Below are 25473 nucleotides of genomic sequence, written 5' to 3'. Positions count from 1 at the left end.
ATCAAGTGTGATGTGTTTGAGACTTAGATCCACCCTTTTTCGCATTTTTTGTTTTTTCTTTTTTTCAATACTAGTAATATATTTAAATTTTAATTAGCATTTGAATATAAAACTTTTTCATTTTCTTTCAATTTAATTCACATATAAATATAATTGGCATATGAATGTAATTAAGTAATTCAATAACAAAATTTAATTATTTAAAATTACTATAACATAGTAGTATAACAAATGTATGAAAAATAAACAATGATTAAAAAGTAAAAGATTATGTTGTACTCCCTCTATCCCTCATTACGTGCCTCAGTTTTCCATTTTAATACATCATTTATTAATTGTCACGCTTCACTTTTACTACTTTTAGTAATGAGCATCATATTCCACTAACTTATTCTCTCATCACATTATATTATAAAATTAATATATAAAAATAGGATACACATACCACTAACTTTTTCAACTCACCTTCCTTTATGGAGTATTTTTTAAAACTCATGCTAAATTAAAATAGGACATATATTGAGGGACGGAAAGAGTATAAAAAATGTCCTTATGCTTTCAATAAGACCAATAAAATGTTCAAACTAATAGGTACTCCATCCGACCCACTATAAGTGGGGCGTTTTTATTCGAACGTTCTTTTATAAAAATGATAATATATAGTTAGAGTGGAGAGAAAATAAAATAAGAGAATCATGTATATACGACTCTCTTATATATTATTCTCTCTCTTACATTACTTTCTCTCCACTTAAACTACTATTTATTATCATCTTTGCAAAATAACGACCAAAAAGAAACGTTTCACTTGTAGTGGGACCGGGGGAGTAACATTCTACCAAGAATGTCATCACTATATAATTATGAGTTTAAGCAAAATAATAATAATAATGATAATAATAATAATGATGATGATGATGATGATGATGATAATAATAATAATAATAATAATAATAATAATAATAATAATAATAATAATAATAATAATAATAATAATAATAATAATAATAATAATAATAATAATAATAATAATAATAATAATAATAATAATAATAATAATAATAATAATAATAATAAGTAAAGAAAATACTTAGTGTTTAGTAAGTAAGTGATTATAAGTAAAGAATAAATAAGAGAGGTTAAAAGAATTGATGAAAAAAGATAGTGATTCATTTAGCTTGAGACATAAAAAAAGGAATACCGACTTAATTAATTAATTTAGAATGTGGAAAAGTAAAGATCCTCGTCATCATCTTAAACAGAATAATCATATATCATGGATACAATAACTAAGCAAAATATGATGTACTAATCTGCAACATGGATTTTGCATAGACTTCTTCCACGAAATATGCTTTGACTAAACACAGATAAGAGTTGAAATCTATTTACATCGATGTCAAGATTAAACGACGTTACATAGATACATAATAGCAGGCTTGATTTCTTAGACAATTAATCGTCTATGTAATTTGTAGTTGGATAACTGAATAAACTAATGTAAATACACAAGTAAAGCAAGCTAAAAACAGCCAATTTTGAACTTTGATCTAGTGGTGAAGCCATAACAAAGAACTATTTTAAACATAAATCTCGAAAATGTGTAGAAAACGATGATAGAACTAGCTACTGGAAACACCAATACGATACTACACATATATATATTGAATTCTAAAGTCGAAACAACTAAGAAGCCTGTCATAACACACCAGTTAATAACAAATTGAAAAACTTACAACATTCAGAGCGGTTCACTAACCTTTAGCTTCAATCAAGAGAAGGAGGTTTTCGAACTTTTGTAACTTGCTCAAACGCATACGAAATCTCTATCAGCTTTGCTTCGCTGCCTCTCAATCCTCCGAAGCATATCCCAAACGGCATCCCGTCTCTCTCGTAGCCAGCTGGGACAGTTATCGCCGGATACCCTCCAATAGCGTAGACGGCAGAAGCACGAGATCCCGGTGTCACCATTGCATCTAATTTGTGCTCCTTCATCAGTTTCTCGAATCCATTTGTTGAAAGTTTTGCCAAATTCTCCAGTATAGCCATTTCGTGCTCGCCCAGCCCATTCGTCTTCTCAGATTCTATGAAGGTATTCTGATCATGCTCCTTCAGCATTTCCTATTGTGAAAAATAAACAGTTTTGTTGGTTTCAAGATTTAGGGGACAGCACCAAATTCAGACAAAATAAACTTCACACATGGCTCTAGATTATAGTAAGATTTATAGATCCAAGTAATGGATTGGAAAACTAGAAGTGCAAATACTTACCAACTCCGGATTATTCTCGTTGAAGGCGATGATATCGGCTAAAGAATGCACAGGAGAATCATCTAATTCTTTCAGGTAAACGTTTATGTGTGACTTGAACTCAGCCGCCATGATTGATATCTCACCACTTAGATTCGGATCAAGAATCGTCTCTATTTGATCTATCTTCAAGTTGTCGATTAATTGTGCACCCCTCTGCCTTTGATCATATATAAAACAACATCAAACAAACTAAACTTCCTACTTCCTTTTGCTCATCAGATTCAATATTAGAGTTGATACGAAAATTCACCTCAGTGTATCTATATGAAGCTCGAAAGCTTCAGATTCAGCAGTACCATGTATTTTCTCCATGAAGGGATGCCTAATTATACCGAGCCTCTTTCCTTTCAGACCATCTTCGTTAAGAAACTGTTTGTAGCCACCTTCAGGGATGTACTTGGATGCCTCCCTCGTTGCTTCATCATTCGGGTCGAAACCTGCTATCACATCGAGCACATAAACTGCATCCGATACAGTCCTACATATCGGCCTACAAATCATTCAGACAATCTTTATCAGACATCGCTAAAAAAAATTCAGGTAACCGAACTCTACCACTCATCAAAAAACACCTCAAGATTTTATCGTTTAATCGATAAGAATTCAATACAAGCATGCACAATTACCCGATTGTGTCCCAACGGGGTGTCATTGGTATAACCCCTGCTCGGCTCGTGAGGCCAACAGTCGGCTTGATACCCACGACCGAGTTGTTAACCGAGGGGCAGATGATGGAGCTGTGGGTCTCACTCCCGAGGGAAACACACACCATGTTTGCAGCCACAGATATTGCAGATCCACTACTTGATCCACATGGAGTCCCAGATGACAGATACGGATTCTATAACATTCACAAAAGAATGAAAAACTAAGGCTAGCAGATAATAAGAATCTGTTAAACATACACTAAATCTCTCCAGCAACCCTCAAACTAGACCTGGTTGATAAGCAGTCAGCTTGAGTTGAACTGTCCTTCTCCAAACGAATCATGTTTACGCATACTAAAAATTTGCACACGGTAGGTTCCAACAAACCAAAAATCTTTGCAGGAAATCACACAAACTATATCTAATTGGCACACAATTACCTATTACATTAACAATGTTGCAAATGCCATGATCAACACCTATCTACTGTACAAAAAAATCACAGAATTATACACACACCAACAAAATAGACGACAAGAGAGGGTTAAGAGGCACAAACCACTCCTTGTCCGGAGCGAGCACACCAGCCATTAGGAACTCCACTGAGAGAACGGAACCTATACCATTCACTCAAGCTCGCCTTACCTAAAATCAGGGCTCCGCTCTTCCTCAGCCGCTCCACCACTGCTGCGTCGCGCTGCACCTTCGATCCGAGCAGAGCGTAGGAACCAGCGGTGTTGTTGAGCTTATCGAGTGTCCCGATCGTGTCCTTGAGGAGCACCGGAATGCCGTGCAATTCCCCCAAATCCGCCAATCCGCCGCCGCGTCTGCTCGTCTCCTTCTCCCTGTCTAATTCATCCGCTAGTAGCTGCGCGTCCAGGTTCACCTCGATCACGCTGCGAAGCACCGGATTGAGACGCTCGATCTGGTGCAGGTAGAAATCGACTAGCTTCCTGGCGGTGAGTTTGCCGTCTGCAAATGCTTGTTGAATCGATTTGATTGTGGCTTCTTCCACTTGGAAATTGAGCTCTTCCATGGCGGAAATTCGTCTAGCAGTAGTAGAATTTGCGATACCTCTGAATTTTTAGCTGGAGTGCAGACTGCGTGATATAGACTCCAAGAAATTTCATCATTAACGGAAAAAAAGAAAATAAATTCATTTTGAGATTTGCGCGCCTTTGTTTTTTTTTATTTTCAATAAATAATACTACGCTTATTAAGTTATTATACTCCTATTTTATAATATTGACATAATAATATCGAAAAGGAAATTCCACAAATAAGACATCGGTTTAGTACTACGATTAGATAAAACTGCTCGGTTTTTAGGAATCCCGATCGGGCTGACTCGCTTGCGTTCACAGACCTATCTTATCGGATTGTCGAGATTTCCGATTATGATTAATCCGAAATATAAATTGTCAACTATAATCTTTAACTTTCCGATAATCCACCAAGCTAATGGAGTTTAAAAAGTTTATGATTTTATAAGTAATATCACTTTTAATAATCTTTTATTTATATGAAATGAATAAATCAAGGATAATAAGTGTTCTTTGACTCAAAGTTAAATACTATAGTACACAAGGAGTACTAGTATGCAATTGTGAAAGTTAAGATTAATTGACTGTTCATCGTGTATTTGAATAAAATATCACGTACAGAAATGGAAACAATTTAAAGTTTGTGCATTTGCAATTCAATATTTAATGTAGCTATTATTTTTAATTTTTACTTCACTTCTTCCATTCTTGTAGTAAAAAAGATTGTAAATTTTCCCAAGTCTTGAATTTCCACAAGTAGAACAAGGGCTATCTATGTAAAACTCCATTTATCCTTTTTCAATAAAATAAAATGACCAAATTCTCAACAATTTATTTGTAGCAACACATTCCAACAGCAGTAATAAAAAGTTTACACAAGTAGATTCAAAGGTCAACAATCTATGTAATAAAAGAAGCCCCTCTTCCAAAACTCCTCCAGCCCATCAACCTCTCATTCTACAACTCTATAATAAACGCACAACAACAAATTTAAGAAGTCAGAAACACACAATTTGAAACACCAAAACAAAGGTGTGGAGATTCACTTGCAAGTGGTGAATCTGCAGGTGGCCGCATTGCCCGAGCCGGCGTTGGCCCTCGTGAAGCTCAACGCGGTATGGAGCACGTTGCGCGTGGACCCCATCAACGCCAAATTCATAGCTTCAATCACACCTATAGGGTGGTATGGGAATTGTATACTATTGTAGGAGTTGAGCAATGCTGTGGTGCCTTCTCTCAACAATGTCCTATAGGGATCCCCTCTCCCTAGCATCCCTTGCCTTAGGGTCATGTCCGCTCCGTACCTACGGCCCGCGATCAACCCAAACGCAACGGCCACCTTCGTGTCCGGACTCACCACCTTCCAATAGCATTGGTATTCCGGCATCAACCACATCCTACAACATAAGTATCATAGTATAAAAGTTAGATTTCTTTTTTTTTATAATTGGTAAATAAACAGAAATTTTAAGGTCGCGTCACAAAATATTAACCTAGGCCGGCCCACCTAAGGGGAATGATAAAAAACTAGATTAGTACAATGAAACTTGACTTACTGGTGGGGACAGGCCGAGGCTTCCAAGAAGGGCGTGGGCGGGAAGTGGGGGACAGGGGGCAGCAGAGGCGCGGGCGGAGGGCTGACCGGGGCAGGGGTGGATGAGCTCGGGCAGAACGACATGGGTTGAGCCGGCTGAGCTAGCAACGGATCAACGGAGTACATCTCCGTATTGAACATGTTGAACATGAGCCGGGGTTGCTTGGCCGGCCCCGCGGCCGCTCCACAGGCGTTCGAGCCCTGCCCGTTGCTCGAGACCTGCGTGTAGCACGCATTTAAATTGGGGGTGCCCCCAACTCTCATCGCGTAGTTTCCTAGCCAGTTCGTGGTCTCCTCCCCCCACGTCGTGTACTGCCCATCGTTGCCCGGGCAGGCCATTGTCACCTTTATCCCTGATACTCAAAACGACGTTGTTTCGTTTACTAAATAAATCCAATATATAAAAAACCTTTAAAAAAAATTTTAATTAGACATTAGAAAAAACACTAAACATTAGTAATAAACATGAAAATGTACCATATAAGGGATAATCAAAGAGAGAGATCTGGCCATCTTTGCATTGATCACAAAACACGGTTCCGGTGACCATGGCGTCGCCGCGAGCTCCAGTGATCGAGGCTCCGGCGATGAGGAAAGCTGCAAGCAGAAACTTGTGCAACCAATCCATGAGTTGAGACGAGATTGAATCTGCCGAGAAATGAATGGCTATAAGTAGTGAAGCTCTGTAAAGAGGATTTGTTGATGTGAATTAATGTGAATGTGAACACTTTTTACACTTAAAAAAGAGAGAGAGGAAAAAAAAAGAGAGCCAATGTTTTCGTAGTAATAACAACTGCTGCTATACAACTCTCAACTGCCTCCATTTATTGTGAAAGATTTATCATTTGAAAAAAAAAATATGACCAAAAAAGGTACAAATCGAATTTAATGCTGCTGGAAGAATTAGAATCTAGCTTCAAACATTAAGGCAAAAATTTGAATTTTGATGGAAATTCGACCATGGTTACATGTTTTAATAAGAGCCATCGACTTTTGTTGCTATTAAATGGATGGATTATGATTGTAAAAGCAGATGAATAAAGAATGGGAGTATATAAATGAGATTAAAAATGGAACAGTGCAGCGTTGAAGGATGTTGTGCATAATGTCGGTAAATTAGTGAAGAAAAACAGTGTAAACAGCAGAGGTTGATTAATGAGCTTTAATGGAGTCGATTTTTCACGTTTCAATATTCTGAGATGCGTTGTTTAAATTAGGTTGATTGTACAGTGTCCCCCGTCGTCTTGGACTTGCTTATTTTTAGGTTTATAACATGATTTTGGGATCTAGACTCATAATCATAATATATGACCTTTACAGTTAGTTCAATTGAAATTAATTAGATGAGAATAAAGTTTATATAGTTACTAGTTAAGAAAAAATTACATAAGGATTAATAGATCAGGGATCCATAATTTGTTTTTAATAGACGTATTATCTATATTCCGTATTCGACTTGTTAAAAAGAGATTTTATCACGTAGAAACTTAAGCCGTTAATGGTTTTGACTTGTGTACACCTCGGTCGGCCACCTTAAATGATCCGTCTATACTCTATACTTTTTACATGTGGTATTCAGAAGCTATGTTTAATTTATTTGTACCCTATATAAGAGTTGGGAAGTTTTAAAAATGAAATTGGAAGCCAAAGAAAACATAAAAGGAGCAAGCTTATTATGAACTATTTCTGCGCTTTTTTTCCTATTTAGTTTTGATTGAGATGTAAAGATTGAATTTTTATTTATTTTTCTAGAAGAGTTGTGGTGTAGATAGCGACTTTTGGAAGTAATAGAAAACTAACTCGAGCGTGACTAAGCAAAGTGTCTAAATTCGAAACTCCATAAGTCGAAGCGACATTAAATATACCACACATATATTGAAAAAATTTGTTGATAACAACAGCTATTCTCATTAAATGTAAACTGAAATTGCATCTCATTATCATGCTGTCTAACAACCACCTCTTAACAACGACAATCTCGTAACTGAACCATCATGAATCTTCCTTTATTTTCTAGGACAGTATCGTCTTCCTTCATTAACATAGCTACAAAGGGAGTAGTACAACTCAAACCAACACCAACTATTCAAACAAATACTATCAAACAGACCAGATTCGAATGATAAAAGCAGTCTTAAAAGTCACAAACCAAAAAATTACAACCAATTTTGGGAGAAGAACGAATTGCATTCCTACTCATAATTGTATTCCCACACGAATAAATAAACAGTATCTGAATCCGAAAAAAAAACACTTAGTCCACAACAAGTACAAATGAGCCATACAGGCAAGACATAAATGAAACTACCCATAATTCTCTACCAAAATTTGCTATATATTGTGCGGAGATTGAGAACAGATAACAGAAAATACATGAAACAAAAATCTATCATAGCTCAGCAGATGCATTGTTTAAGCCACATCAATGCTCCTTTTTTTGTTTTCTCAAAGCCTTCAGCATCAGGCCTGTGCCTCTCCCCCTTCAGCCTCTTCAGTATGTCCATTTTCAGATTTCTCAGTATGCCCGTTTACGGCCTCCTCGGCTCTTCAAGATAAATAGGTGTAGGTAAAGGTCAGTGATAGCATCAGTTTCAAAATATCCAGGGAAGTTGAGATACAGAAACCACAATAAAACAGATTCAAGTCCCATCCGTAAATCACAACAGCAGCACAAATCAATAATTAAGTACTAGTTATTGCAAAATAGGTAATATTAGCACCTAAACACGGCTCTCCAAATCCATTTTGATGTCTGAAGAGAAACAGGCTATAGAAGAAAGAAGAACATTGAAACCTTAGACGGTTTTATCCTCCAAAATTATCCAAACCAAGGCGGATAAATTTTGTGAAAAAAAGTCAGCTAACCCATGAATTGCAGAACCATTATATTAGAAAGAAGGAAAAAAAGTGTCTATATCTAGTCAATAAAATCAAACTGTAAAAAAGTATATACGGAGTAACACATTACAGTCACTAAAAAGTTATATCCAAAATCAAGGAGTGCACTAGACACTAGCCAAAATTACTGTGATGTTGTTCAAAAATATGCTTTTACAAGGCCTGGGAATGGCTGGTTCACAGTCGAACGTTATCCGAGTGCATTTACACAGATTTATAGAGTTCCACTGCTAACTTACAAATTTAGGAATGAGATAAGCATATGATTCTCTAGAGATGCATACTTGCTACCTAGTGTTGCAGGTGATATTATAACTACAAAATTACTGTTAAGAAACAACTTTGGCTAACAAGAAGATCTAGAATACCATATACAAGCATCTATTCAAGACTAGATTAACTAAACGTATTATCATTCATTACAGTTTAAAATGGAGGTCCTACAAAAACATACAGACAAACCAGTAACATAAAGTTCATCACTTTGCTCAATTATGCAAACCAAACACCAAAGGAATCAAAGCATTCAAACATGTCAAATTTACACCCTAAACTAACTCAGCAATCATAAAATATCCCAACATTCTCCACAACTCATGTAGTTTAAAAGCCTAATTCACCAACCTCTGGGGGCGGGAATCAGCAGATTCTGGCTTTCTCCATGCCCTCTCAGTCTTCTCTTCCTGTCGCCTCTCTCTTCCACTCCAAAAGTTTTTCCTAGGAGGATCCGGTCCATCAGAAACAACCTCCTTAATCTTGGTAGACTCGAGCTTCTCCTCAATCTCCTTCCAATCTTGGCCCTTCTCCTTCAACACCTCCTCTCTTGGCCTCGCCTGGCCGAACGGATTGCTCCCTGCCGGCCTCACGGTAACAGCAACTGGAGAAGCAATCTCAGCCTTAGGCTTCTCCGGAGCAGTAATCTCAATCACGGGTAGTGTTCTAGGCTGCAAATTCAATCTAGGCCTACTGCCAGCACTCACCTCCTCTCGTCTCCTACCCCAGCTCTCCGAATCCGCCGAATCCGAACCCCCCCTCCTCTCCCTCAAACTATCAAAGGCGCCTCCCATCCTCGGCCCTTCCTCCTCTCTCCTCTTCATCCAACTACCTGAATCCGCTCCACCGTTGCTGGATTCCAATCCAAAACCCCCCCTTCTCTCATATCTCCTAGGCTCAGAGGGAGCAAAACTCTTATTCGACCCCCAATTATCAACCTCATCCGCTCGCGATTGCGAATCGGAGAAGAAACCCCCTCTTTCCCCCCTCTCTCTCCTCTCAAACCCACTACCAGCAGAAGACCTCTTACCCGCCGCCCAATTATCAGTCTCATCAGCCCTAGACGGCGCCAATTCGCGATTCGACTCCCGATTGAAACTCCCCTGGCGCCGCGGCTGCTCATCCCTCATCCCGCCGCCATAGGATCTGAATCCCCCTCCTAGCTTGTTCCGATCGAGCTCTTCCGCCGTCCGCTCTCGCGGACCCGTCGGGAGAGCCATCAGCTCGTCCGTCGTCAACCCCTTCGCCTGGAAGGCCGCCGGCTTCGTAGCGCTGTAGGTCGAGAATTCCTGGAGCGTGAGGACCTGCTTCTTCTTCTTCTTAGTCTTCGCCGCAGCAAGGGACGGGAAATCCGCCGTCTCGGAGTGGCCGTTTGGCGCCGCCACCGTTTCCTCCTGCTGCTGGAGGAGCTCCGACTCGTTCTCCTCCGAGTCCAGAGCCCACGCGCCTGGCTTCGCCCACGCTGTCTTCACCGTAGCCGCCATGATTGCTGCTTCTCGATTTCTCTCTCTCTCTCTCCGATTTATTTTCTGCGTGTTGTGATAGGTTTTGTGGAGATTTTGCCTATATCAAACAAGGCCGTTTGCTTATAAACGATACGCAGGTTTTGGGATTTAATCCAACGGCTATGATTCGTTTAACTCGGGTATGTGATTGCGATTAATTGCTATGGACGGTTGAGATTGGGTGCATTTCATAGTTTAAGGATTTTTTTAAAAGAATATGGTAAACAAATATAACTACCATATTTATATTTTCTTCATAAAATTTACCTTTTCAATTTCAAAGATGTATTGTTATTATTTCTTCTTCTCCATAAAAAGATGAATATGGTAATTATATTTGTATATTTTTGTTAATTTATCTTCTTTTCTTGAAATTAATTACTTAAAAAGATATCAGTAATAATAAGTAAATAAAACATACTCCGTATAATTTACAAAGGAAAATTTATTTGGCATAATTCATATGATTCCAGACACTTAACATGTTTCCGAATATAGTACTTAAATCATATTCCCCCGTGACTCATGTCTTTAGTATTCATATCCATAAATTCTAAAATTCATAATCATAAAAATTATATTACTGAAAATCTCAAGAAATTATTTTTCTCAAACAACTTTACGTTTCGCCAAACAACCAATGCCTTTGGAGTTATACATGGAAAAATAAATAAATAAAAAATTTTGGAGCATTAATATGGATTGTGGAGTATGTTTTTTCCGCCAATATGAATTTATAAATTTAAGAAATACACTTCATTGTAACATTAAATTGACCTATCATATAATTGGTTTTATGTTGCTAAATTTACCTTGCAAGTATATTATCCACGCGATAAATAAGAATGACACTTCATTATAACATTAAATTTACGTACAACATTATTTTTATTTGAAAATATGTAATTAGGATTTTGTAAGAATTTTCACAATAAAAAAAATAAATTAAATCGAGAGAGATTTTTATAATGTCAACTGTTATCGTAACAATGAATTTACAACATTATATTGAATGTGCTATCATTATAGGCAAATTATGTAAATTTGGTCAAAACATGGGGGAATCATGACATTTATCCTAACATGTTGTACTATTAATTGACGAAATGATATTTAATACTATAGTAATTAATTAATTTGGTTGTCTTTTAGATATTGTAATCCTAAAATTAATATATTTGATTTTAATAATTCAGTAAAACGTGGTTTAATTTTAACACCATTCACCATTAAATGCAAAAATATTATTTCCAAAATTTTAAATTAAAACTAATGCAACATTATTTCCAATTTATTCAAAAAGAACATTTTATCGATGTGTTCACGCCTGGATCTCAATTTATTCAAAAATAAACTACTCCATGTATTAAACTGTTTATTAAAAAAGACAGTGTAACTTTATTTGCGCGGTGTACATGTCTGCAATCTACCACCGCCAACTATACCACACACGCCAGCTCATTAAACATGTATATTTTACTTTTATATTATCCTTATCTCAAGGGGCCCCAAAAATCTAGGCAAAACTATATTATAATGCAATGGTTAACTAAAATTTTCAGATGTGTAGGTCCCAATCATGCAAATGCCATATATGGCAAACTCCAATCGATTTTTAAATTTTTTTTAATGAAATAATACTCCCTCCATCCCATAAAAATATAGACATATAATATGACATGAAAAATAAAACAAAATTGGTAAAGTAAAATACTCCAGAGGAATGGAAGAATAGTTCAATTAGTGTTAGTGGATATTGAAACTTCATTATAGGGGTGTGCATTCGGGTTTTAGTTCGGTTTTTTACCAAATCCGAACCAAAACCGAATTTAGTTCAAAATCCAAACCGAACCGAACCCGAAAAACCAAAACCGAAAAACCCAAAAAAAAACCGAAAAACCTGAAAAAAATAAATATAATATAAATATATATTTATATATGTGTATTTTATTTTATTTTATATATACTAATAGAATATTTATATATAATATAAAATTAATAAAACATATCATATATATTATATAGTAGAATATATTAAAAGAATATATATATTATATATAATATAATATATTAAATTAATAGAATATATATATAATTCGGTTTTTCGGTTTTTTTTCTTCGCCCGAACCGAACCGAAAAACTGAAATTTTTTTATTTTTAAAACCGAACCGAACCGAAAAACCGAAAAAACCGAACCAAATTTCAAAATTTCGGTTTGATTCGGTTCGAATATTCAGTTTCCGGTTTTTTTGCTCACCCCTACTTCATTATTAACAGTGTTTTAATGGTAGTTTAAGTTGTAAATAACTTGATGTATAGGAATAATAAATTGAGATAACTTTCTACAGATGGAAATACTCATACTTTTATAGGACGGACAGAAATGAAAATTGCACATATTGTTATGGGACGCATGGAATATCAAATATGAAATTTTTGAGTTTTTCTATAAAACAATATCAAATATGGATCTTTGCAAATATTTTCTGAGACATATCATAAAAAATAGTTATAAATGATTGGAATAAAATTACTTTTTGGTATAACATATATATTCAAAAATAGACCTGAAAGGACTCGCAGTAGGGGTTCCCCCATCTAGGGATGTCAATCGGGCCAACCCGTTCGGGTTCGGGCCAACCCGTTCGGGTTGTCGGGCCATTCGGGCACGGGCTATTCGGGTTATGATTTTTTCGGGTTATAAAAGTTCGACCCTAACCCTAACCCTTCGGGTTTCGGGCTAACCCACCGGGTTATTCGGGCTAATGCGTATTTTTAATTCTTTTAATATTTTCAAAAAATAATACGTATTTTAAATTTCCTTTAATTATATACATATTTTTAATTAATCATTCAACAATGAAATACATATTTTTAATTTTCTTTAATATTTTAAAAAAGATTAAGTTATTTAAATTTAAATAACTTATTCATTACATAATTATTTACAAAATATCTATAAATAGTATGTTTATGTTTATGTATTTAAAACATAAATCAACACTTTGTTTCAAAATTCAAACATAAATCAATTCGTAGAAAATTAAATAAATTTTCATAACGTGAGAGGTGCATCGTAGATGTAACAAAAAAAATTTGAATTGTTAAAGAGTGAATTATCAATATGCTAGCTAATTGGAGTAACTCTAAGTTTTCTTGAATTATGATTGGTCAAATTTAATTTATTCCAGCAGTAAATAAGTCAAATAATAATTTATCTTTGTTTTAAGAATCGTCAAAGTACGCATAATTCAATGACGAAGCGGCGTCAAAACACTTTGCACTATTATATTGGAAATATACTAAAAGAAAGCTTTTATATACGAGTATTTATGAATCCATGAACCACATGGTGATTTTTTTCGTGATCTTATATAGTCGGTTGACGTATTTGGATTTTGCATGGTTTTAGAGGGTTGTTTTGGATGATTTTGATTATATTTCTATATTTTGGTATGTTTATATGTTTGTTGAGAAATGATAGAAAATTGATTAGAAAATGTACGCAAAATATGTGGATGTGCAGCAGCCTTGTTTGAGTCAATGTTTCTCGCGATTTTGAAGTCTGATAAACCTCTAATACATATCATTCTCTTCGTCTTCGAAAGAGCTTCGCGTGGATATATTACACGCCTCAATCGGAGCTTTGTAGAGAAAGTTATAACCGTTACAAAAACTGCTCGCTGTGCAGAAGCCTTCAACCCGACGGGCCAACCCGTAACCCGAACGGGTCAGCCCGCCTAACCCGACAACCCGAATGGGTCAGCCCGAATGGCCCGATTTTAAATTCGGGCTGCGAAATTACAACCCTAACCCTTTATTTTTATCGGGTTATTCGGGCCGGCCCGCGGGTTCGGGTTACATTGACATCCCTACCCCCATCAGCTGCTATTGGGGGTGAGCGGCGGCAAAAGGCGGTGCTGCCGCCTCGGGCATGGCCGAATGGAGATCGGCACCAATTCGATAGAGATAGGCAGAGGATGGACTAAGAATTGAGATGGACTGTTCCCAATTGTGAGTGCTATATGTTTGGTGTAAATGGTTAGAGAATGAAATTGGTATTAAAAAAATTGCATGAAACCGTCTGGTTTAAATTTACATTTTAATGAAACATCGTAGTAGTAGAGAGTATGCAATTACATTGGGTAATGCGTAATATTATCATACATATGCTATGCGTAATGAATGAATCTTGATTCGTCAAATAGTTTTAACATAAATAAATATTATCATACGGTTAGACATAAATATTTGTGGATTTCACATATTGCAAAGATTGATTGAGAAGGAACTAAGAAGCATAGAAAGAGGAAAACTACATAACGCCTTGACATACTGCAAAAGTCTGGAGCACAACAGTAAACAATGATAAACATCTAGATAATGAAAGCAAAGTTTGATGGATTCATCACTTTAGAAAATAAAAAAGATTAATAAACCAAACCTGCAATACGAATTATGCTTAAGATGAACCTGCCATTGCCTTCCTTGCCCGCAGGAAACATTATCCGATCAGTTTAGGGGCACAGCTCGGCGTTTGTACCGCACCATCACTTCCCCCTTCACGCCGACCACCATCGCGTTCCAGTCGATCTCTGGGAACGGAGAAACGAGCTCCATCTCGAAGTTTCTGAGAAGATGGCTCCATATCGCCTTGATCTGCAGATAGGCAAACGGCTCCCCTAGGCAGCCGTGCCTGCCACCTCCGAAGGAGATGTAGGAGAAAGCCCCTGCAGCTTTGTCCTCGTCCCTTCCAGGAGCAAACCTATCCGGGTCGTATGTCTCCGGGTCTTTGTAAATATGTGGGAGGCGGTTAGCAAAGGCAGGAGACGTAGCCACAATGTGTCCCTTGGGAATGTCGTATTCCTCCCCTTCCTTTGTCTTCACGGTGAAATCGCTGTGTGAGCTCCGGAGAAGCATTATCAATGGAGGGTGGAGCCTCAGCGCTTCTTTTATGCATCTGTAGAGAACTTCCATCTCTGCTAGAACGTCATAGTGAACTTCGTTTCCATGTTTTTGCACAATCGTTTTCTGCTCCTCCAGCACGGCCGACATGTATTTGGGGTTGCAAAGAAGGTAGGCCCCAGTCCATGTTGAAGTAATGGAGCTCGTGTGCTGGCCGGCAAAGAGAGCAGCAATAAGCAAGCCGGTGACCTCTGACTCAGACGTTGGTCGCCCATCTTTGTACTTGGAATCTATGAAGCACTGCAACAGATCATTAGCTTTCTTGCCCGTTTCTTTACGTGAAGCAATGATGCTTGCGAAGATGTCAGCAAGCTTCTTGCGTGCTTGGTCACGACGACGGTGAGCTGGGATTGGAAGGTAAGGGAAAATAACACTGATAGGGAGCATTCCATTGTCAAGATGATGGAAGAGAGCAGAAACATCATCGAAGAGCTTATTGCGAACTTCTTCACCTAACAAGCATCTACTGGCTGTCAGTATGATGAGATGCTCCAATTCATACTTCAGATCGACTTCGCCACTCTCTCCCCATTTTGAAAAGTAGTCCTGCCAATTTAAATAAATAAATTTTCTAGTTACTCATCTTTAAGAAGTATAAAACTATAAAATTGTCAATATACAGGATAAAAAAGAAGGTGACATACAGTAAAGTAATCAATTTACATATGAATGACCAAATATCTCAAGTCAGAATCTACAACCTTTTGTGCATTCCACTCAATGTAATTTTGTCAAACAAAACTCTGTTGTACACTTACAAAAAAATCCATACAAGGAACGAGGTGTAACGGCTAAAACAGCAGTGTGCTATAGCATATCATTGGCAAACCATAGTCGAAATTTCATATAATTAAGTACGGGTAGTGCAACAGCTGCAAGAGACACTGTATTTCTTGTTTTTTCTTCTAAATGAGATGCAAGATCATAGAATACCAACCGAAAGATGCAAAAGAATCGATAAAGAAAGCTTCAAAGAGATCAAAAGTAATCAGTGGGAAATTATGAGGCCAAGCACAGAAAATACCACCAGCTACATATGCACAAGTAAATACACTAGTTAACTAAAGAATAAAACTCTAGCATAAGATAAATCACATAAGGAAAGAGAAACTATAACAAAAAATGATAATCGGCTAAAATGATTCAAGAAACAAAAATCTTATAGTAAAACTTATTCTGCAGCTCTTCCTTTCCCAAGGAAGAGACCATCACACCCTAACTAGTTGAATGAATCCATATCATATAACTTCGACAATGATCAAAGGCGTCATTTGAAGCACGTGTAGATGTGCTTATTTCAGACTCATGGTTTGAAAAATTCAAGATCCACATTAGTCAACACCACCAACTCATCTGACCCAATTAATTACGACATGGACAGAAGCTTAAATCCGAAGCGAAAAATAGTAAACCATCCAACTACCCAAAACATACATATACCATTTAATTGCAAGCATTTCACGCACAGAATCGGAATCAAAATCAAGAACAAATACCTCCGCCTCCAAAACCATCTGATCAACATAGGCTTTGAGCTTATTCACCCTAAGCGCCTCAGTGAAAAACCTGAACTGCTCCTGCCTAATCGTATAATCCACATCGAACACCACCCCAGGCCCGAACGTAGGCACATTGAACTGATACACCTCCTGCTGGCTGAGATCTGACTCCGGCGCCTTGAAGAAATGCGCGGAGACCTCCGGTCCGATCAGGAAGGTGATATTCTTATTCAGGAAATTCAGTGTGAACACGCTACCAAGCTTAGGGTACTCCTCCTTCAGCATCACCACCGGCCCCTTCATGAACCGGACCAAACCGCCGAGCACCGGCCACGCCGCCACCCGCGGGGGGAGGCGCTTCGCAGATCTCGGCATTATCAGCGCCGATATCAGCTTCGCCGCCACGATTGTAGCGACGAGCAGAAGCCCTACATTGAGGAATTTGTTGCCGGAGCCAGCCGATTCGACCGCATCCATTGCTATTGAAAATTATGACCGAGGATCCTGAAAATCAGATCAAAACATCAATGAATCTAGACCAAACATCGAACGTGGGGGAAAAGGAGAGATAGAGTTGGACGAAAAAGTTAGATCTAAAAAAGTGAGAAAATGAGATTGGGTGACGGAAATTACGATGATTCCAGTCGAAAAGTAGCTCGAGATTCTGCAGTTAAACGAGAATTTGGAGGAAGGAGATGAAGATGATGAGTGATGAATCAGAGACGCACCTGATGCAAATAGGGTCGATTTGAGCTCAATGGAAAATCAGCATCGAGGGACTGTGGAGTGTTGTGTTTATGAGTAGAGGGATTAAGGTTAGGTATTAATTAACGATTTTAAACACTGATTAAGATCGGCCAATACGCCACGTCAGCGACCCTTTGCTTCTTCAAAGCGTGCAAATCGTAGTACTACTACATAAAATTTGAAATATAACCATAAAATAGTGAATTTATGTTGGAATGTTTTGCAATATAGGAGTAATCTATCGTCTATCATAATCTATAATGTCGTTTGGTGAAAAGACAATGATACGCTTTTTGGAGGGAAAATAGAGAGATGAAGTGGTTTTTATTTCTTTATTTTATTTTGAGTATTGTTCAATAAAATTCTAGCTTCTTGAGAAAGTTTTGAAACACTTTTAAATAGAGTCTGTCATTAGTCCATGATACATTTTATGTATCATGGACTAATTTTCTAATTTTCTGATTGCAAAATAGGGGGTGGTTCTGCTTGGAATCCGGTGATGGCTCCGGCGAGAACTCCGGCAATGGCTTTGGCAAAGGAACAAACATATCAAATTAGCAAAAATCTATGTAGAATCTTTCAATGTATACATTTCTGAAACTTTGAATAACTTAATATTGGTTTTAAATTCTATATTCTGAAACATGAAAAAGATACTTCATCGGGGATGAGGCCAGCGCCAGAGATGCATGGCCAGAAAGTAAAGGCAGCGGCGGCAGAAGGGACGGAGGCAGCGGCAGCGGCGGAAGGGACGTAGGTAGCAGCGGCGGCTGGACGAGAACCATTCGGCGGAAGAGACGGAGGCAGCGGCGGCGGTGCAGGAACTACAACTCTGCAAGAGCCATCCGGCGACATCATGGCCGACCAAACAGACAGTTAATCAGGATGGAAGGAAACCCGGCGAGCACGGCGGTGGGCGTGGCGGCGTCGATTGGCAAAGAGAGAGGTGGCGAGGCAAGGCAACGAGAGGGAGGTGGCGAGGCCGATTGAGAGAGTGTGTGGAGGCGCAGGAGAGGAAGAGAGAGGCGTGATTGGGAGAGAGATGGAGAATAGGGAGGCGCAACTTTTATCGTAGGGTTGGTAGGGTTTATTTAGGTTTTTATTGAGTTGGAGTTTTGGAAAATTTTTATACTACATTGATTGATTTTCTTTTTAATTGAATATAGTCCTAAATTAGGTATTATTGTGTCTTCAAAGTTAGATTTAATTTGGACTATTAATTTATTGGATTTAGTATATACTTCATATATATTTTTCAATTTTTTTACAATTTAGTTATAAAAGTAGTAGTATATGTTAATTAGCCTTATATTTGGATTAAAATTGGAATTGTGCTATAGAGTTTAGTTTGTCTTCCATTTATTTAGGTTAAAATTGCAATTTAATCCTTTATTGTAATTTTTTCTAAATTAATTCACAAGCTAAACGACAACACAAATATGTAACGTTTACAATTTCCATCCTATAATTACTCAATTAAAGTTTTCAGTTCATATATTTTAATTAGTCTCTAATTAATTAAATAATACTACTAAAAAGTTGTATAAATTACGGAATAAGATGAAATTATATATATATGTAAAATTAAATCTAACTTATAAAGTTTGTATAACTTCTAAATATAAGAGTAGTGTAAATTTCATATTATTCAAAACAAATAATATGCATAAAATATTATCGTTATTTTAAGTGGAAATTTACTTTTTTATACGTGTATGTGGTGGGAAGTAAGAAATTTATTCTTTCCAATATTAACAACTCATTTAGTCTTTGGCCATATATATCAAGTTATGCTACGGTCTGAAACTAAACGGAAGAAATAAATAGTCAACTAAAATGTGATTATCGGATAATACAAAATTTAGTATACATAATTCTACAGTTAAATTTAGTATACATAATTCTAATTGAGTTGATTTTATTTTATCTATTATAAATAATTACTATGTAGTGTTAAAGATCCATTTGGTACTTACTATTATAATATTTGTTGCGATTTAAGTATTTTTTATTGAGACATTTAGTTTTTTTATAAGTTATTATTAAGATAGTATAACTATATAGAATTTTATGATAATTTTATTTTGGATGAAAGAAAAACAAATTCTCTAAACTTGCATAGTACATATATTCAAGAAATGTTAAAATATTAATTAAGTAAAATGATAGTGTTTGGGTGATGATATTCATAGGATGAGATTGTGACAAAATAATTTGCGTCATGAGATAAGATTGTGGACACTAAAGGTAGTATGAAAAAGTACAATTTATTTGATTTTGATTTCTTTTATGAGATAAGATTTTGTTCTTTATAACTTTGATTCCTATTTCTCTTTTATGCTTCTTAAAATATTAAATTTATGTACATTACTCTCTTCGTTCAATAAAAATATAGGCATATAATATGCTATGGAAATTAAGATAAAATTTGTAAAGTATGAGAGGGGGGAAGAGTAGTTGAAGTAATGTTTTAATGGTGGTATAAGTTATAAATAACTTGGTGTATATGGGTAATAAATTGGGATAATTTTCCATAAATGAAAATGACCATATTTTTGTGCGTACTAATGTAATAGTTGGGTGAAAGATATAGTCATACATGGTTTATGGTTTTATATATTCATTTATTTGTATTTATAATTTGAAACTTTAATGTCACGTGCATAGCACGGGTGTTAATACTAGTACTATATACTCCCACAATAGATGGCATACTTGGGGATTGACACCGGATTTTAGGTGATGTTGTTTTGTGTGTTATGTACACAAAGAAAATAGTATATTTATATTAATGTGAGAGGAAAAATATTAGGCGATAAATCCACCAATTACCAATCATAAATTTGCATTGTATTATTGTGAGGTGGCTACATTGAAACGTTTTCTAATACTTTAAATGGGTACCTTAATTCTCTATGTATAGTGCACTATCGATAAATGGTGGCAGTACAAACCTTCAAATTCTCTATGTATAATGCGCTAATCTTAAATAGGAGCACTTAGCAAGCAACGTTAAATTATTTGCATTGCAACCCTATATGGTAAAATTCCACGGAGTCATCTAATGCACATTTTTTTTGGATGATCTAATGCACATTCTAACAACATAACATGTTGTCAAACTAATAAGAAGGGTCAATCACAGTTGTAACAGCCACATTAATACAAAATCATAAACATTTATAAGTAAAATTTCTACACAATAATTATTATGACATATTTTTATAGATATTCAAATTCATCCCATAGCTTATAAATATATCAAAATACGGTCAAAACTCGTCTTTTATATATGTACTGATAGATAGTTAGGGGAGTGATCAATTGCTAACTCATCATTTAATTGCTAACTACAACTAATTTAAGACCATTGGATTTCAGAAAACTTGTGGTCTACAATTTGCCACGTGTAATTTTCGTTTTTATTAATTAAATCGAAAAAGATAACAAAAACTATCAAATTAGGGTTTTAGATGAAAATGCCAATATAGTGTTTCGAAAATATCAACACAATGCTTTGAGAATGTCAACACAATTCTTTGAGAATGTTAACAGATTGCTTATATTGACATTCTACATGCATTATATTGACATATTTTATATATCATGTTGACATTTGTTATTGTACGAAAAAATTGTAAATTTTCAAAAAAAAATTCAAATTTTGACACCGGAACATATGCAAGTGAGATCTCGTTAGAATCCTTATGAAATTATCTTTAATTTGATATATGTTGTGCGAAAAAATAATTTAAATCGAGAAAGTTATATGCGTTTTAAAGTTATGGGATATTTTTCAACCCTTATTGACGTTTTTTGTTGATCATATTGACAATCCGGGACTAATGATCTATGCCCTTAAATTAAATATCTAATGACTATTATTTAGTTATAGTTAACAATTAAGTAGTGAGTTAGCAATATAACACTCCCTACATAGATACTACTCCATATTCTAATGAAGGAGTTCTTGTATTTTTGAATTGACAAATAAATTATATTCTTATTTCGGAGTTATTGTATTTTCTAACTTAGTTCAATAATGGGGCTATTTGGCAGCCCAAAGTAACCATACACCAAAGTTGGGCTATAAAATTTTCTTTTAGGGTGCATATGTGAAGTCACATAAAGCACTTTTTTCCTTCTCTTTTCATTTTCATCTAGATTCAAGAATTGTACCATTTGCTATTGTTACGGATTTGATGACATAGAAGTTAACAAGCAGACGCAGTAGTACTAATAATTAGTTAAATGGATCAAATGAGTTTGAGGGAGAGGTATGACCACTTAGGGTTCGTTTGATTAAATGAGAAGCTCATAGAGTTTTTTGAAGGGTTGTGTTGCTAACTTCATGTTTGTGCTAGTGTATACTCTACAAAAGTGCGTTTGGTTTGTTCAGTTGAGTTACTGCATATGGCCTAAACCAATGTTTGGTTATATGGTTTGCAAACATGTTTTGTGTGTGCAAATGACACAATTATCCTCAATTTATTAGTACATTTTTATATTAATACAAATACATAGTATAAATCATAAAGATATTATAAAATAAACTATTAAAATACTAATTTGTATATAAACATAATATTAATAAATTATAAATATAAGAAATGAATACACGCTACTAAATAAAATTTCAATATTGATTGACTAATTCTTCAAATCTTCTTAAGAAATACTGATAAAAAATTAAATACTAGTATAAAACTTTTCTCCCATACTATTGATAAAACCGTTTTTCACTACTATTATCTTCATCATTATATAAATAAAAAATTGAATATTATGTAAAATCAATAATTTTATTAGTGTTAAAATCCTAATCAAAATCATAATCAAAATCATATTCCATTTTGACGGAAATCACAATCAATGGAGTATTATTCTGCCCATTCCCCTCTCTCACACTCTCTCCTCCTGCTCCATTTCCATTCTCCCACCGCACATGCTACCTATAGAAATGGCGGACGGCACCGGCCAAAGCCGCCGCTGGAGCGGGGGCTTGCCCTTTGCTGGTTCCGTCAGTGACCACCTCCACAGCTGCCGGAGCCATCTCCGAACAGCCGATAGATTCACTCTCACTAGACCTTCAGCAAGAACTCCTCCCACCTCCTAACGCCGTCGTCGAAGAATCCCCACTAATCCAATCCCCTCCTTCCAGCTCCACCGTCTCCCAGCAACCATGAAATTATTACTTTTACTTACCTTCCGGCATATTTGAAGTTGCCCTCTACGGCGAACGCGGATTTGCGGGGGGTGAGAGAGCTGGGTTTCGCGAAAGAGGTAAAAGGGGAAAAGTAAATAAATCTACCGACGACGAAGAGCGTGGAGCTCGAAAGGGGGTGGAGAGAGAGGGTAAAAGGGGAAGAAGATGTGTTTTTCTGGTGGAACAATGTATCTCCCTTTCACTAAACCACCTCTTGCATAGGTTAGTGTTAATTTATTAATATTATGTTTATATACAAATTAGTATTTTAATAGTTTATTTTATAATATCTTTATGATTTATACTATGTATTTGTATTAATATAAAAATGTACTAATAAATTGAGGATAATTGTGTCATTTGCACACACAAAACATGTTTGCAAACCATATAACCAAACATTGGTTTAGGCCATATGCAGTAACTCAACTGAACAAACCAAACGCACTTTTGTAGAGTATACACTAGCACAAACATGAAGTTAGCAACACAACCCTTCAAAAAACTCTATGAGCTTCTCATTTAATCAAACGAACCCTAAGTGGTCATACCTCTCCCTCAAACTCATTTGATCCATTTAACTAATTATTAGTACTACTGCGTCTGCTTGTTAACTTCTATGTCATCAAATCCGTAACAATAGCAAATGGTACAATTCTTGAATCTAGATGAAAATGAAAAGAGAAGGAAAAAAGTGCTTTATGTGACTTCACATATGCACCCTAAAAGAAAATTTTATAGCCCAACTTTGGTGTATGGTTACTTTGGGCTGCCAAATAGCCCCATTATTGAACTAAGTTAGAAAATACAATAACTCCGAAATAAGAATATAATTTATTTGTCAATTCAAAAATACAAGAACTCCTTCATTAGAATATGGAGTAGTATCTATGTAGGGAGTGTTATATTGCTAACTCACTACTTAATTGTTAACTATAACTAAATAATAGTCATTAGATATTTAATTTAAGGGCATAGATCATTAGTCCCGGATTGTCAATATGATCAACAAAAAACGTCAATAAGGGTTGAAAAATATCCCATAACTTGAAAAATTATAAATATAAGAAATGAATACACGCTACTAAATAAAATTTCAATATTGATTGACTAATTCTTCAAATCTTCTTAAGAAATACTGATAAAAAATTAAATACTAGTATAAAACTTTTCTCCCATACTATTGATAAAACCGTTTTTCACTACTATTATCTTCATCATTATATAAATAAAAAATTGAATATTATGTAAAATCAATAATTTTATTAGTGTTAAAATCCTAATCAAAATCATAATCAAAATCATATTCCATTTTGACGGAAATCACAATCAATGGAGTATTATTCTGCCCATTCCCCTCTCTCACACTCTCTCCTGCTCCATTTCCATTCTCCCACCGCACATGCTACCTATAGAAATGGCGGACGGCACCGGCCAAAGCCGCCGCTGGAGCGGGGGCTTGCCCTTTGCTGGTTCCGTCAGTGACCACCTCCACAGCTGCCGGAGCCATCTCCGAACAGCCGATAGATTCACTCTCACTAGACCTTCAGCAAGAACTCCTCCCACCTCCTAACGCCGTCGTCGAAGAATCCCCACTAATCCAATCCCCTCCTTCCAGCTCCACCGTCTCCCAGCAACCATGAAATTATTACTTTTACTTACCTTCCGGCATATTTGAAGTTGCCCTCTACGGCGAACGCGGATTTGCGGGGGGTGAGAGAGCTGGGTTTCGCGAAAGAGGTAAAAGGGGAAAAGTAAATAAATCTACCGACGACGAAGAGCGTGGAGCTCGAAAGTGTAATATGCAACCACAAAATGGTTAGATTTACCGACCTTTAAGGAGTTTTCCTCTCGGCGATGCTGGATTTGTTGTGTGTCGGCGGTGGGCTTCTAGCAGCGGAGGGGGTGGAGAGAGAGGGTAAAAGGGGAAGAAGATGTGTTTTTCTGGTGGAACAATGTATCTCCCTTTCACTAAACCACCTCTTGCATAGGTTAGTGTTACCAATTGAATTGGGGTAGGTAACATTAATTTCGAGCGGACCGTCTTTTTTCGAACAGGCCGGGTAAAAAGCAACTAATGCAAACAAACAGTGAGTAAAGTGGTCCACGTAAGCATTTTCCATCTTTTTCCTACTCTTCTCATCTAATCAAACGCACCCTTAGCCAACTATAATTACTTACCGTGCATCGCGTGACAACACCATTATTTCATTTTTGGTTTAACCAGATGTTCTGAATCCACTTTCGGCGCAATCCGACTAATCCTACTCGATCAGGTTTGTAGATTAAAGGCAAAAGTCTTAAAGTGGATGACAACTCCATTATTTTTATTTAGGCTTGCTTGATTTGAATTTGGTGATGTGAGAAATATTTGTCTACACTTGTTTGAGTTGAATTTGCCAAGATAAAACTATGCAACCAACTCACACAAAAACTCTTTTACAATAAATACATAAATTAATACGTAATTTTAATTGAAAATATTTGTTAGTATTTAAAAATTTAAATTTTAAATTTAATTTTATATATTAAATCTAAATTGAAATAAAAACAAAGTGAAGGATGACAAAGGGAAGAATATAATTTTAAAATAATATCATATTTAGTACATCACTGAAATAATATCATATTGAAACAGTTAAAATGTGAAAAGAAGAAATTGCCCAAATGCTCAAAAGAGCATTTTCGGATATAAAAAATAGTCAAAAGGACCAAATTCGAAATAAACCCTTAGACCAGGGACTACTGGCGATATTTTTAAAGTCCGGGACTATGGGCGAGAT

The 25473-nt window shown here is 36.1% G+C and overlaps 4 protein-coding genes across 5 annotated transcripts; all 4 read right to left on the bottom strand.

Annotated features, from left to right (window-relative positions):
• Positions 1-1513: 1513 nt before the first annotated feature.
• Positions 1514-4105, bottom strand: LOC121746516 (probable amidase At4g34880). The gene is made up of 5 exons (XM_042140392.1): positions 3520-4105; positions 2940-3154; positions 2564-2803; positions 2272-2470; positions 1514-2121 (listed from the first exon to the last, which is right to left on the bottom strand). Exons 1-5 carry the CDS (start codon positions 3994-3996, stop codon positions 1768-1770), a joined length of 1485 nt encoding a protein of 494 aa, XP_041996326.1. The 5' UTR covers positions 3997-4105; the 3' UTR covers positions 1514-1767.
• Positions 4106-4776: 671 nt separating this feature from the next.
• Positions 4777-6401, bottom strand: LOC121746860. The gene is made up of 3 exons (XM_042140809.1): positions 6075-6401; positions 5560-5950; positions 4777-5400 (listed from the first exon to the last, which is right to left on the bottom strand). Exons 1-3 carry the CDS (start codon positions 6223-6225, stop codon positions 5046-5048), a joined length of 897 nt encoding a protein of 298 aa, XP_041996743.1. The 5' UTR covers positions 6226-6401; the 3' UTR covers positions 4777-5045.
• Positions 6402-7763: 1362 nt separating this feature from the next.
• On the bottom strand, positions 7764-10314 carry LOC121746763 (eukaryotic translation initiation factor 4B3-like). The gene is made up of 2 exons (XM_042140691.1): positions 9120-10314; positions 7764-8142 (listed from the first exon to the last, which is right to left on the bottom strand). The coding sequence occupies exons 1-2, from the start codon at positions 10250-10252 to the stop codon at positions 8058-8060; spliced, it is 1218 nt and encodes a 405-aa protein (XP_041996625.1). The 5' UTR covers positions 10253-10314; the 3' UTR covers positions 7764-8057.
• Positions 10315-14565: 4251 nt separating this feature from the next.
• LOC121746430 (sterol 14-demethylase-like) lies at positions 14566-17563 on the bottom strand. Of its 2 annotated transcripts, none has more exons than XM_042140257.1 (3): positions 17466-17563; positions 16735-17241; positions 14566-15784 (listed from the first exon to the last, which is right to left on the bottom strand). In XM_042140257.1, the coding sequence occupies exons 2-3, from the start codon at positions 17212-17214 to the stop codon at positions 14786-14788; spliced, it is 1479 nt and encodes a 492-aa protein (XP_041996191.1). In that variant the 5' UTR covers positions 17215-17241; positions 17466-17563; the 3' UTR covers positions 14566-14785. The 2 variants fall into 2 exon arrangements, with proteins under 2 accessions (XP_041996191.1, XP_041996192.1); XM_042140258.1 differs by having other exon boundaries at positions 17371-17531.
• Between the last annotated feature and the right edge of the window lie 7910 nt (positions 17564-25473).

The sequence above is a fragment of the Salvia splendens genome, chromosome 9, assembly GCF_004379255.2.
Source record: "Salvia splendens isolate huo1 chromosome 9, SspV2, whole genome shotgun sequence".
NCBI classification, from domain to species: domain Eukaryota; kingdom Viridiplantae; phylum Streptophyta; class Magnoliopsida; order Lamiales; family Lamiaceae; genus Salvia; species Salvia splendens.
Note: the sequence above shows the minus strand (reverse complement) of the source record. Positions and strands in the feature narration are given on the sequence as shown.

Excerpts from the sequence above, each read along its gene's own strand:
- LOC121746763 (XM_042140691.1), bottom strand. The coding sequence starts at position 10,252 with ATGGCGGCTACGGTGAAGACAGCGTGGGCGAAGCCAGGCGCGTGGGCT. Across the intron at positions 8,143-9,119 it reads GCTGATTCCCGCCCCCAGAG|AGCCGAGGAGGCCGTAAACG; the intron begins GTTGGTGAATTA and ends TTTATCTTGAAG.
- LOC121746430 (XM_042140257.1), bottom strand. The coding sequence starts at position 17,214 with ATGGATGCGGTCGAATCGGCTGGCTCCGGCAACAAATTCCTCAATGTA. Across the intron at positions 15,785-16,734 it reads AGATGGTTTTGGAGGCGGAG|GACTACTTTTCAAAATGGGG; the intron begins GTATTTGTTCTT and ends TTAAATTGGCAG.
- LOC121746516 (XM_042140392.1), bottom strand. The coding sequence starts at position 3,996 with ATGGAAGAGCTCAATTTCCAAGTGGAAGAAGCCACAATCAAATCGATT. Across the intron at positions 3,155-3,519 it reads CTCGCTCCGGACAAGGAGTG|AATCCGTATCTGTCATCTGG; the intron begins GTTTGTGCCTCT and ends TGAATGTTATAG. Across the intron at positions 2,804-2,939 it reads CCCCGTTGGGACACAATCGG|GCCGATATGTAGGACTGTAT; the intron begins GTAATTGTGCAT and ends AATGATTTGTAG.
- LOC121746860 (XM_042140809.1), bottom strand. The coding sequence starts at position 6,225 with ATGGATTGGTTGCACAAGTTTCTGCTTGCAGCTTTCCTCATCGCCGGA. Across the intron at positions 5,951-6,074 it reads CTTTGATTATCCCTTATATG|GGATAAAGGTGACAATGGCC; the intron begins GTACATTTTCAT and ends TTTGAGTATCAG. Across the intron at positions 5,401-5,559 it reads GCCTCGGCCTGTCCCCACCA|GATGTGGTTGATGCCGGAAT; the intron begins GTAAGTCAAGTT and ends CTTATGTTGTAG.